This window comes from Phascolarctos cinereus, unplaced genomic scaffold (genome assembly GCF_003287225.1).
Source record: "Phascolarctos cinereus isolate Bilbo 61053 unplaced genomic scaffold, phaCin_HiC Scaffold_4;HRSCAF=312, whole genome shotgun sequence".
In the NCBI taxonomy this organism is placed as follows: Eukaryota; Metazoa; Chordata; class Mammalia; order Diprotodontia; family Phascolarctidae; genus Phascolarctos; species Phascolarctos cinereus.
Window position 1 is genome coordinate 226,616,731 of NW_027555847.1, and position 13,362 is coordinate 226,630,092.

General features: G+C 43.4%; 1 protein-coding gene across 1 annotated transcript in view; it reads left to right on the forward strand.

Moving 5' to 3' along the window:
• The first annotated feature begins 2,086 nt into the window (after nucleotides 1–2,086).
• Nucleotides 2,087–13,362, forward strand: part of MYH16 (myosin heavy chain 16) — a 75,265-nt gene continuing 63,989 nt past the window's right edge. The window contains 5 exon segments of the mRNA XM_078151739.1: nucleotides 2,087–2,296; nucleotides 5,816–5,959; nucleotides 8,938–8,979; nucleotides 8,981–9,095; nucleotides 12,401–12,428. Of these exon segments, the coding sequence (XP_078007865.1) occupies nucleotides 2,087–2,296; nucleotides 5,816–5,959; nucleotides 8,938–8,979; nucleotides 8,981–9,095; nucleotides 12,401–12,428 (539 nt within the window).

The following is a 13,362-nucleotide window of genomic DNA, read 5'->3' on the forward strand; positions in this document are numbered from 1 at the left end:
GGAAGGAAGAGAAGAAAAGGGGTGTATGTGGTGGGAGTAACAAGATACCTCAGACTGGGGGAGCTAGGAGGATACAGTGGCAGTACAGTGGATAGAACACTAGCCCCAGAGCGAGGAAGACCTGAGTTCAAATGTGACCTCAGACACTTACTAGATGTGTGACCCTAGGCAAGCCATTTAACCCCAGTTGCCTCCAAAAAAAATAAAATGAAATAAAAAAGATGCCACCGACAGCTGCCAGTGTGGGAACAAGGGAGACCTGGGTTCAAATTCCATCTCAGCTTCCAGTGTGACCTTGGGCAAATCACTTTCCCCATACTAGGCCTCATTTTCTTCCTCCTTAAATTTAAGGGATTAGACTAGATGGTTTCTGGGGTCTCTTCCAGCTCTGACATTCTGTGAAACTCTATATGTCCCTTGCCATGACTCCATTCCATTCAGAAAGGCTTGGCTTCTTCTGAGACCAAAGGGCCAGAAAGATTATAATGTGCCTCAGAAAATCAAGGAGATCACAAGGACAAAACAGGGAAATGGAGATCCCTCTGGGGGGTAAGGTCAGAAGACCCTCTATCTATAGCTGTCTATTTAGAGAATGAAGCAAGATCCTTGGTCTCAAGTAAACTCCTTCTGGCAAAGTGTCAGAGTCATTGGAGAAGAATGTTTTCCACTTTCCACGCTAATTATAATAATAGCTCACTTTTCAATAGCCATTTTGGATACAACATATAAAAACTTTTCTCACAGCAGCCTTGTGAGGTAGGTAGAATTATTCCCCTATTTTATAGCCACAGAAGAGATGGTAGTTTTGGCTACTGGAAAAAGGTCTAGTCTTGGAATCACAAAGCCCTGAGTTCAAGTGTAACTTCTGGTACGTATGGCCATAGGCAAATGGTTTAATCTCTCTAGAACAACTCACTAAAATCATAGAAATGAAATGGACCTTGTTCCTTGGAAGGCCATCTCAGTCAATCCATAGAGTGCCGGCTATAAGATACCTTACGAGTAATCATTCAACCTTTGTCCAGACTACAGGGAGAACCCAACCACTTCTCAAGGTAGCCCATTCCACTTTTGTACAGCTCTAATTGTTAGGCTGCTGGGTAGCGCCATAGTGCACAGAGCGCCAGGCCTGAAGTCAGGAAGACCCATCTTCCTGAGTTCAAATCTGGCCTCAGACACTTTCTAGCTGTGTGACCCTGGTCAAGTCACTTAACTTCTGTCTGCCTCTGTTTCTTCATCTACAAAATGGAGATAATAATAGGACCTACTTCCCAAGGTTGTTGTAAGGATCAAATGAAATATACATAAAGTGCTTTGCAAACCTGAAAGCGCTATTTAAATGCTAGCTGTTGGTGTTGCTGCTATTGCTTTTATCATTATATCATGCTGCCTCCTTGCTTGTCCCCTGACTTCTTACATCATTCTTCAATTCTGAGCTCTACAGTTTCCAATTCCCCTTTCTCTTAGGCTCTCTCCCTTCTTCCAATCAAGGTACAAAGATGACAGTACCTACCAATTCTATTTCATCCAGCCAGAACTGATCAAATCCCAGTACATACAGAGTACTCTGTCAGGCACTGACACAGGGGTAACAATCGTTAAACATTTTTTTAAGCACCTACTATGTGCCAGGCACCATACTAAGTGCTGAGGATACAAAAAAGAGGCAAAAGACTTACCTTGCCCTCAAGGAGCTTACAATCTAATGAGGAAGACAACTTGCAAATTAATATGCACAAAGCAAGCTACATAGAGAATAAATAGGAAATAATTAACAGAGAGAAGGCACTAGAGTTAAGAGGGGATGGGAAAGGCTTCCAGCAAAAGATGGGATTTCAGTTGGGATGCAAAGGAAGTTTGGGAGGTCAGTAGGTGGAGTGGAGGAGGGAGAGCGTTCCAGGCACATTCCTGGTCAGGGATGATTTCTAGAGCCTACGGATAGACAATGAATCAAGTTCCTCAAGTTGCTTATTGTCCCTTCTGGTGAAATCCTGTTCCCTTCTTTTCTCCTGCCGCCTGCAGTCCCAAGGAAAGTCCAGCCTCCTGCTCCCCATCCCCTTCTGGTTTCTTACTCGAGTAAGTCAAGATGCCTGGAGGGTACAAAGGCGAGTGTGGGGACGATGTGGACCCCCTGCCTTTTCTGGCACCCCCCGAGAAGGAGAGGATCGAAGCTATGAACAAGCCTTATGACATCAAGAGGTCGTGCTGGGTGAAGGACGAAAAGGAAGGCTTCATGGCTGGTGAGATCCAATCCGAGCAGGGCGACCGAGTAACGGTCAAGACTATCACCAACCAGGTAGGTGGGGAGACCTCCCCCAGGGTGAACCCCAATTCCAGGGGTTATCTTTATGGCATAACAAGAATCAAAGGATAAACAATTTAGAGCAGAAAGGAACAAGAGAGACTGTCATCTTATAGATGAGAAAACTGAGGCTTTAAGAAGTACTAGCCCATGGCTTGCTAGTAAGTCTCAAAGGCAGGATTCAAACTCAGGTCCTCTGAGTCCAGATCAAGGGCGCTTTCCATTGTACCTTACTTGCGCTGACTCAAAGTCCAGTCCAAGACTGCCACATCTATTCCAACTCCAATACTTTACAATTGAGGAAACTGAGGCCCACCAAGCTTAAGTAATTTGCCCAGCATTGTAGGGCAGCCATGTGGCAAAAGGTAACTGGGTGGTGCAGGGGACAGAGCACTAAGCCTGGAGTCAGGAAGACCTGAGTTCAAATGTGACTATCTTTGTGACCCTGGGCAAGCCACTTAACCTAAATTGCCTCCCTCATCCTCCTCAAAAAAGAAAGAACATTGAATTTGGTGCCAAACGACTAGGGTTTGAGTTCTAGTTCTGTCACTTAGATGACATGGGGGTAAATCACAAGGCTGCCTCTCTGAGCCTTAATTTTCTCATCAACAACTAATGATAATTAATAATTATTAGTGCCTAAAATACTAATACTACCAATATAGATTTAAAGCTGAAAAGCACTTCAAAGGTCATCTAAATCTCATTTATAGATGAGGAAACTGAAGCCCAGCAAGATTAAATAACTTGTCCAAGGTTACCCAGACAGTAAGTAACAGTAGGGCCTTGAACTTAGGTCTTTGAGAGTAGGCATTGCACAAGCGATAGATGGCAAACTTTAGAGTTAGAAAGGCTTGGGTTCAAATCCTGTCTGTACTACATCCTGGCTTGTACAAACTCAAGCAAGTCATAAAACTTTTTCTGAGCCTCAGTTTCCCTATCCACAAAATGGGAATAATAATACTTGTACTACCTTCCTCATAGGGCTGTTGTGAGGAAAGTGCTATGTAAACCTTAAGGCAATACAGAAATGTGCTATTATGGTCAGCATCCTCTTCTTCAACAAGCATTTTTAAGTGCCTGCCACGTGCCAGATACTTTGTGGGTTAAGTGCTGGATATACAAAAAAAGGCAAAAGACAGCCCCTATTCTCAAGTAGCTTACTGTCTAATGGGGGTAGGGGTGGGAGTAGGGAGAGAGACACAACCTGCAAACAAGCAAGTATGTACAAACAAGAAATAAGATGAACTGGAGATGGTAATGAACAGAGGGGAGGCAACGGCATTAGGGGGAATGGGGAAAGTCTTCTTATAGATTTTAACTGAGACTTGAAGGAAACCAAGGAAGCCAGAAGGTAGAGATGAAGAGGGAGAGAATTCCAGGCATGGCGGGCAATCCGTGAAGCTGGGAGATGGAGAGAAACAACAAGGAGGCCAAGAGCATGTAGGGATAAGTGAGGTGTAAGGACACAGGAAAGGTAGGCAGGGGCCAGGTTACTGGAGGTCTTTATAAGCTAATGAGAGGATTTTATATTTGGTCCTGGAGTTGATAGGGATCCATTAGATGTGTGTGCGTGTGCGTGTGTGTGTGTGTGTGTGTGAGAGAGAGAGAGAGAGAGAGAGAGAGAACAAAAGAGAGAAAGAAAGAAAGAAGAGGAAGAGAGAGAATGAGGAAGAGAGAGGAGAGAGAGAAGGGGAGAGAGATTCTTTAGGAAGATCCCTTTGACAGCTAAGTGGAGGATGCCCTACCAGCAGGCTATTGTGGTAATCCAAGTATGAGGAGACAAGGGTTTATACCAGCGTGACAGCAGAATCAGAAGAGAGAAGGTATATACTGTACAAAGAGATGTTACAAAAGTAAAATCAACAGGCCTTTGCAACAGATCGAGTGAGAAGGAGTGAGGGCTTCTAGGTTGTGAGCCTGCGAAAATGGGAGGATGGGGGTGCCTTCCACAGTAAAAGGGAAGTTAGGAACAGGGGAGAGTTTGGGGGTGGGGAACGGTAATGAGTTCAGTCGTGGGACATTCAGTTTGAGATGCCCAATGTGTAGCTGGAGATGGAGGTTGGGAGAGAAATAAGGGCTAGACAAATACATTTGAGAATCATCAGCATAGAGATGATAGTTGAATCCATGGGAGCTGACAAGATCACCATGTGAAATTGTGGAGAAGGAGTAAAAAAAAGAAGACCCAAGAAGACTGACCCATTATTGTGAAAGGCACTTTTTCCCATGTCGAGTGAGTTTATCAGCTTGTTCATTGTCCCGAGTCTGTGTCTCCCAGTAAAGGTTGCTCATGGCTGCCTATTTGGCTATGTTGGCTTATGAGGGAAGCCAGCCTCCTTGGGACACACAGAAGTCCCACAGTTATACCTTCTTCCCCACCTTCTGTGCAGAGAAGATAGAGGAAGCCATAGGGAACAAAGCACTGGGGTTAATATGGTTGTTGACCATAAAAGTAAAGTTCTATTCTTAGGAGAAATGCATTTTCTGGAAAGGCAGGGGATTACAGAGGCACATTGCTCAAAGGGATACCCCACCCACCCACCCACTGAGGTCTGTGCGTGACTAAAGGCAAAATGATTCAGTTAAGTATTGACTTGGAGTGCTTTCGGTATCTGGAATACACCAGTGAGGCACAGGGATTTAAAGAGAAAGGTGTGTGTGTGTAGCCTTGACCTAACCAGCTATTAAGCTAAGGCTGAGCCTCTCAAGGACCTGCGTTTAAATCCCTGCTCTACCATTTACCTCCATGTGACCTTGGGCAAGCTACATAACCTTGCTGGCCTCCGTTTCTCCATCTGTAAAATGAGAAGGTTGGATTAGATGACTTCTGCGGTCCCTTTCAAATCTAAATCTCTATTAGTGTAAATATTATTCCCATTTTGTTGATGAGGAAATTGAGGCTCAGATTCACCTAGTGTCACATAAGGGGCAGAGCCAGATCTCAAACTCAAGTCCCTCGCACCAAATCCAGTCCTCTTTAAACCACACAATGCTGATCCCCTAGTAAGAGGGATAATTAGTTTGGATGAACTTCAGAAGTCCGGAAATATCTGGAAGTGGTTGTCGGATCTTGAACTCAGGGGTAGCTAGCCAGATTCATATCACTCTTCTCTCTACTTATTTTTGGGTTTAACTCTTTAAAAAGCTATTTTTTTTCCTTTCTAGCCTTGTTGGGGAGGCTGTGGGGTGTCTTTATAAAGAAAAAATGGAATGGGAACAGATTGCTGTACTGTGCAGCAACCACCCTCCCCAGCCCATCCCCACCCTCTCTAGGCAACCAGCCAATAGCCGTGTTTTCTTGGCCAACAGCATCTCAGAAGCCAAGTCTACCAAAGAGCAGTCCCTATTTTTGCTTCCCTTCAAGCTGCCAGACTGAATCTGGCTGAAGGAAAAGTGTGGGAAGAGGGCTGTGTGGTCAGTCAGAGGGGGCTCTAAGGTCTTGGAAGCAGATGTGGTCATGTTTCTCTGAATAATGAGCATGTTGATGGTTTTTTTTTTTCAATCTTGCAGACACTTACTGTGAAGAGAGATGATATCCAGCAGATGAATCCACCCAAGTTCTACCAGGCCAACGACATGGCCGACATGACCTTTCTGAATGAGGCCAGCGTCCTGGATAACCTCCGACAGTGTTACACCAACATGAGAATCTATGTAAGTGGAAGAATGTAGGAGGCACCTAAGTCATCCAGGGTTGCCCACAGCTTTGGCTCAGGTGGTACAAGACAGAGACCTTTCTGATGATTGAGGTCATCCTGTCTACAACAGCCTAGCCCCCACATTCTGTAGACAGGATGACCTCCATGTTGCTTCAGTTTGGGGTAAATTGGTATTCAGCTGGCAAGCTAGCTTGGAAATCATGGCATAGCCTCCTTCCTCAGCAGACAGGAAGGTATGGATAGAGTTCTGCCCCTGGAGTTGGGAGACCCAGGTTCAAATCCCACCTCAGATACTTACTAGCTGTGTGACCAAAGGTAAGTCAGAACTTCAAGTTCTTCATCTAGAAAGGGAGGCTAAAAATTGTGCCCATTTCACAGGATTGCTCTGAGGAAGGTGTTTTGCAAGCCTTAAAGCACTATAGAAACATGAGTTATCACTATTATTAACATTAATAAATACCCATTCACTCCAAACTGAAGCATAATTTTTTTTCAGTTTCTTTCCTGAGACCATGTGACAAGAAGGCTCACTTCTCCCATCTTGTCACCTATAACATTTCCAAGACAGTGTCAACAGGAATCTTTCCCTGCCCCAAGATTTTTCTAACATCCTATTTATACCTTAAATGAGAGGGAGCCTTACAAAGTGGAGCAAGCACTGGCCTTTGAGACAGGAGAGACTTGGGTTTGAATCCTGGGTGCAGACACCTACCAGCTATGTGATCATGGGCAAGCCCTTTAGATGCTCTGAATCTCAGTTTCATTACCTGTAAAATGGGTACCTGTGGAACCTGCAGTAGAGAGTTATTGTAAAGATCAAATGAGAAAATACATGTAAAGTACTATATAAATAACAGCTATTATTACAGGAATTTACTAAAACTGATGCCATTCCTATTCTTTGAAGGTCACAGAAGATAGATTTAAAGCTGAAAGAGACCTCAGAAATCATTTAGTCCAACTCTGCCATTTTACAGAGGAGGAAGCTGATGCCCAGAAAGGCAAAGTCACTTTCTAGGGTCATGCAGCTTGCTATTGGCAGAGTCGGGATTTAAACCCACATCTTCTGCCTCCAAATTCTGGGCTCTTACCATTGTTGCTGCCTCTTAGAGGCAGTTGTATGGCTTAGTGGATAGAACACTGGGCTTGGAGTCGAGGAACTGAGTTCAATCTGGCTTCTGATACTTACTAGCTATACCACACTGGGTAAAACACCTAACTGTTATCTACCTCAGTTTCCTCATCTGTAAAAGGGAGATGATAATAGTAGCACCTACCTCCCAAGGTTGTTGTGAGGATCAAATGAGATAATATTTATAAAGCGCTTTGCAGACAGCCTGGCACATAGTAGGCGCTTCATAAATGTTCATTTCTTTCTTGCACTACATTGCCACAAACCTTAAGATGTAAAGATTTATTTTCTGATCAGTTTTACAACCCAAGACATGAGAATGCAATTCCTCACAGTTAAGGTTGCTGATCATTGAAATGTGTCCCTGAAAGAGATTCTAGACTTAATCTCCCCTGGTTAGTACAGGGTAGGTTGGGTGAAGCCTCAAACCAAGGGGTGGGGCTAGATAATTAGATGAGTTTCCTGTAGCCTTAGGTTTCCGTGATAACACCTATGATCTTTGCAATGTCTGCCATCCCACCATCCTAATTGTATTTTTAATAATAAAAATTAATTTTTGGATCATATCTAATAAATACAGATCCATGTGAGTGCTTAGCTAATGTCAGCTGGGGGACTAGAAAAGACTAAAGTGTTTGTTCAAGCCTGGGGCAGCTAGGTAGCCGAGTGGATAGAGCGCTGGGCTTGCAATCAGGAAGACTCCTCTTCATGAGTTCAAATCTGGCCTTGGACACTTACTAGCTGTGTGACCCTGGGCAAGTCACTTCACCCTGTTTGTCTCAGTTTCCTCATAAGTCAAAGGAACTGGAGAAGAAAAGGGCAAACCACCGCAGTATCTTTCCCAAGAAATGGGGTCAAGAAGAGTCAGACATAACTGAACAACAGTGCTAATTAATGGCAGAGTAGAGATTAGAACTCATGGCCCAGGAATGGGCAATCTGTCTCTTGGCCTGTGAGCCACAAACTTCTCCTCATACTGGACCTGAATCTCTGATGAGATTTGTCTTTAACCCCATTTATCCATCACTCAGAGGAATGATGCTTGAATCCATTTATAGACTGTTGTGTTGCAGTAGGAAGAGCACTGACCAGGAAATTAGGAGGCCTGGATTCTCATCCTGGCTCTGTCCCTGATTTACTGGGTGGCCTTGCTATGGGCTGGTTGCTTCCTCCCTCTGGGTCTCAGTTTCCTCATCTGTAGCATGAAGAAGGTAACTCTACCACGGCTAAAATGTCTGTCAGTCCTGACACTTGAGACTTTATATGGCCTTTTCTGTGCCTGAGGCTGTCAGGTATAGTTGGAAGAGTGTTGGATTCTGAGTCAATGGCCGGGGTTCAAATCTTGGGTCTGCTTACTTCCTGTGACCCTGGGCCTCCATGAGCCTTAAGGTCCTCATCTACAAAATGAAGAAATTGGACTTGATGATTTTGAAGGCCTTCTATTTTTAAATCTGTGCTCTTAATCACTGAAATGGGGTTTACCTTCCTGACTGCCAAACTGGCCCTTTCCTAATGGCTGAGCACGATCTGGCAGACCTGTCTGTAGGGTTAACAGAGAGGCTAGTATTTCTCTTTAAAGAGTACATTGAAAAGAAGTTGCATTTTACTTAAATAATAGCAAAGACACAGACACCGATTTGGTCCTGAGAAGGAAAACCCTTTTCTCATTCATTCTGGTGGAATGCGCTCTTGTGTGATTAATAGAATGAGGCACAGAGAGAAGGTCCACAAAGCGGGCAGAGGAGACTGCATTTGCTATTTATGGGAGGTTCTTGGAAGGGCAGACTGACTTTCTTTTCTTCTTGTGTGTGTTTCTCTCTCTCTCTCTCTGTCTCTTTAAGATCTACTCTGGTCTGTTCTGTGTGACAGTCAACCCATACAAGGTGGCTTCCCATTTACGGCGCCCGAGTGGCCAACATGTACAAGGACAAGAAGCGTACAGAGATGCCCCCTCGCCTCTTCTCCATCTCTGACGATGCCTACCATGACATGCTCATGGGTAAGTGTTTGCTAGGGAAGAGAACTTCTCATCTGGACCACTGAGTCTGAGGGACATTTCTTTACCGTCAAGGACATGGAGTGAAAGACAGTGTGTCATAGTGGATTGAGGTCTGGCCTTGGAGTCAGAAAGACCTGGGCCTAAGTCCTACCTCTAAGCATGACCATAACCTTGGCCAAGTCCAGTGACTTTGTAATGCTGAAGGCAACTTTTTGGATGAATGCATAAATAAATGAATGCGTAAATAAATAAATAAAAACTGTAAGTAATTTATTAAGCGCTTAGTATGTGTCAGGCACAGTGCTAAGCACTGAGAATAGGAATACAAGCAAAAAGGCAGCCCCTGCCCTCAAGGAGCATAAGCTCCTTCTAACACACAAAAAGGAAGCTGAAAATGGAAGGAGAGTAGAGGTATATGATTAGGGGGAGGTGGGGGAAATGGCTTGTAGAAAAAGTCTGGAACGCAGCCTGGAGAGGAATAAGATGTTCTTGGCCTGTGTGCCCTCCTTAAATGGAAGTTCTAGGAGGCACCATCTAAGGGGAGAGGCCTCAGGGGAGGGGGATGCTTCTAGGATTCCAGAGCTTGAGACAGCTTCAAGATGAAGAGCTGGGGCATGGCAGAGGAAGTCTAGAGTGTAGCCTGGAGAGAAATCATGATGTTGGAGAGGAAAGATCATATGAAAATGAAGTGTTGATCTCCCTTGGAGTAGGGAGTTTCCATACTGAGAATTCCTCATACTATAAAAAAATCACCAATCTGGGGTAGGGATGGGGAAGAAGGGACACGGCTATTAGGTTGATTTGATAAAAATACCACAGCTCTGCCCTACAGTCTACATTCCCAGTTGAGAATCAAAGCTTGTAAAAATGTTGTGGGTTGGTTAGCTTTGAATAATTAACTTTAAGACTTTTATAACATGCATCCAAATACAAAAAATTAATTTCACCTAACAGTCAAATGTCTTGATACTTCTAGGACTTAATAGATTTTTGTGAGTTGTGGTGGTCAGTAAGTGCGTAACCTCAAGAGAGTTACACTGAATTTGGCCAGATTGTGTCTAATCAAGTCACAAGTATGCATAAGTATGTATTAAGCATTTACTCTAATGCTTTCTGATGGTCAGTTCCTCTTAGAGACTCCATTTTAAGGATACACCAAGGCCAGAACGAATATTCATTCCTTCATTCCCCTCCAGACTCTGTTCCTGACTTTCTGGACTTTTTTCTCCACCCTGTCCCCTGTGCAGGTTACTTTCTATGGTACACACAGTTCCCTACTCCCCCCATCCCTTTCTGCTTCCTTTCATGGGTTGTCTTCTCAAACTCCTTGAAAGCGGAGACTCTCTTTCTTGCTTGTATTTATATTTTTAGCACTTAGTAGAATGCCTGATACATAAATCCTTGTTGATTGACTGAATGGCAAACGCCAGGCACTTTGTGAAGCACTGGCCATATTGGACACACTCCCCAAAGAAACGCAAAAACAGTTCCTGCCTTCAAGGAGCTCACATTCTAAAGAAAAAAGACGGCATGCAAACAACTATGTATGAAAAAGATACATACAGGATAAATTAGCGCTAATCCCATGCTTAAAGTCTTTCCAGCATGATAGGAGATGCCAAAGCTTAGGCTCTGCTGGCAAAGCCTTCCAGAACCCAGGGAAACCTCTGTGTCTTCATGAGGCATCAGACTAGGCCTTCTAATCAGGCTTATTACTCTTGACTTTATACCAACCATAGAGTCAAGAAACCAACTGAGTAAATACTAGGCGGAAGGCATTGTGGTTTCACAGGAATTTCTGGGATAAATGAACTAGGGGTGTTAGGCTTAATATGAGACCACAGTGTCATGCCATTGTCCAAAATGCTGATAGAATCATGGGCTACACTGACAAAAATAAAATGTCTAGAAAAAGGAAGTTTATTAATTCCACTGAATTCGCATGTGGAGCCCTGTGTTAAGTAATGGGCACCACTTTTTTTTTAGAATAAACATTTATTGATATCTTTTGTTTGAATATCACCTGTATTTCCCTATGTTTTCCTTTCCACCCCAGCCATCCCTTTTGATAAAGAATACAAAAGAAATTTTTAAAAAGCAATCCAGCAAAACTAAACAAACCATAAAAAAAGCACATTTTATACAACTTTCCAAAAGCATAGGCCCCCACCTTTGCAAAGGGTGGGTGGAATGAGTATTGCTTTAGGAGGGACGTTGACAAACATAGAGTTGGGTGACTAGGATGGTGGCATACTTGAAATAATGTTGGTCCAAAGAACCATAGGTTTAAACCTAGAAGAAAATTTATTGGGTTTTGTTTGTTTGTTTTTTGTGTGAGACAATTGGGGTCACACAGCTAGTGAGTGTTATGTGTCTGAGACCGAATTTGAACTCAGGTCCTCCTGACTCCAAGGCCGCTGCTCTATCCATTGCACCACCTAGCTGCCCCTTAGAAGGAAATTTAGAAGCCATCCAATGCAATCCCTTCATCGCATGATAGGTAGTTAAACAAACTGTTCAGCCTAGAGAAAAGAAGATGTAGGAGGCACTTGATAATTGTTTTCTAGGATTGGAAGGGTTACCCCGTAATGGGAAAATTACATCTATCCTTTGTGCTCTAGAGGACAGAAGAAGAACAATGGATAAAAATTAAAGGGAGGCAGATTTCAGCTTAAGAGAGGGAAGGAAACAAGCATTTATTAGGCACCTACTATGTGCCAGGCACTGTGCTAAGTGCTTTACAAATGGTATCTCATTTTATCCTCACAACAAATTGAGGAGGTTGGTGTTATTATCTCTAATTTGCAGTTGAGGAAACTGAGGCAGACAGAGGTTAAGGTGACTTGCTCAGGGTCATACAGCAAGGAAAGTATCTGAGGCTGGATTTGAACTCAGTCTTCTTGAGTCCAGGCCTGGCACTCTATCCAATGAGCCACCTTGCTTCCTAATGCTTAAAATAATCTGAAAATGGGATGCCTGCCTGGTGAGTCACGAGTTTCCCCATCAATGGAAATCTTCAAACAAAGGCTGAAGGGCTGTTTATCCTGCAGAGGAGATTCATGCATCAGGCAGGAGTTAGGCTGAGAAAACCTAGAGACCTCAGACTTCCCAGCTTTGAGATTCAGTGAGTCTCAGTCTCATTGATAAATACCATTCTGCGCCTGAAGCCTCTAGCAAGGGTAAGAATGGTGACTCAGATGGATAATTGTTTGGGTCTGGTTGTAGTCGAAGCCTAAATAGCTAAACTGGGAAAGTGAAAATGTTTGCTAATTGCATCTTGGTATCTTTTTTTCCCCTTCCTACAGATCGTGAAAATCAGTCTATGCTAATCACGTAAGTATTCCTTCTGTCTTCTGGTCTATACACATAATTATGTTGGTCTCTTGTACGTATAATTAGACATTCACATTAATTATTAATTGCCTGTGCTTTACAAGTAACTTTGCAGGCTACAAATAGGTTTAACTGTAGCAAATACCTCAAGTCGATGTCTCTTTAACTGATGGGGGTATAGTGAATGATTCTTCCTGAGGCTCCTAACACCTGTCCCTATTGTCAGAGGGCTGACAATGCCTCCAGAGAGAAGGATCCAATCTAATTCAACCTGAAAAACATTTGTTAAGTGCCTGTTATGTACATGACTTAGCAGATAGAAGGCTGACCTCAGAGCCCAAAAGATCTGGGTTCAAGTCCTGCCTCTGAAACATACAGGCTTATGTGACCTGGGCAGATCAAGTATTCTCTCTACGTTTCCATGCAGTTCTCATAGACTGCAGTTACAGAATGATTATTGAAATGTGTCAGGGGAGGGATTTGCTCTACACTGATGAAATTGCAGGTCTAGACCAATGGATGCAAGGTACCATGCTAGATGTTGGGTATACACAAATACCAGGATTAGCAATCTCAGTGGGGTAGGAGGTCCTTCTGATGATCCAACATTACTCCTGACTTTTAAGTTTAATCTGTATTATCAGTGTTTTCCCCGACACAATTAAATCTAGAGAATCAACAAAACAATAAATGAAGCCTTAATTTGTAGTGTTTACTGATGTCCAAGGTGTAAATGCTCACAATAAAAATTTTCATTGGGCTCTTCAAGGCTCTGCCCACACTTGTGATAGAGGCCTTCTACTTTCGCCTGACTTTACAAGGTTATTAGTGGACCACTCTGATTATCCTCCTGTCAGTCCTTACTCTCACTATGGGGGTGCTGGGAACACAAAGAATAATTTAAAAAAAACAACAACAATCCAGTCCCTTGCCC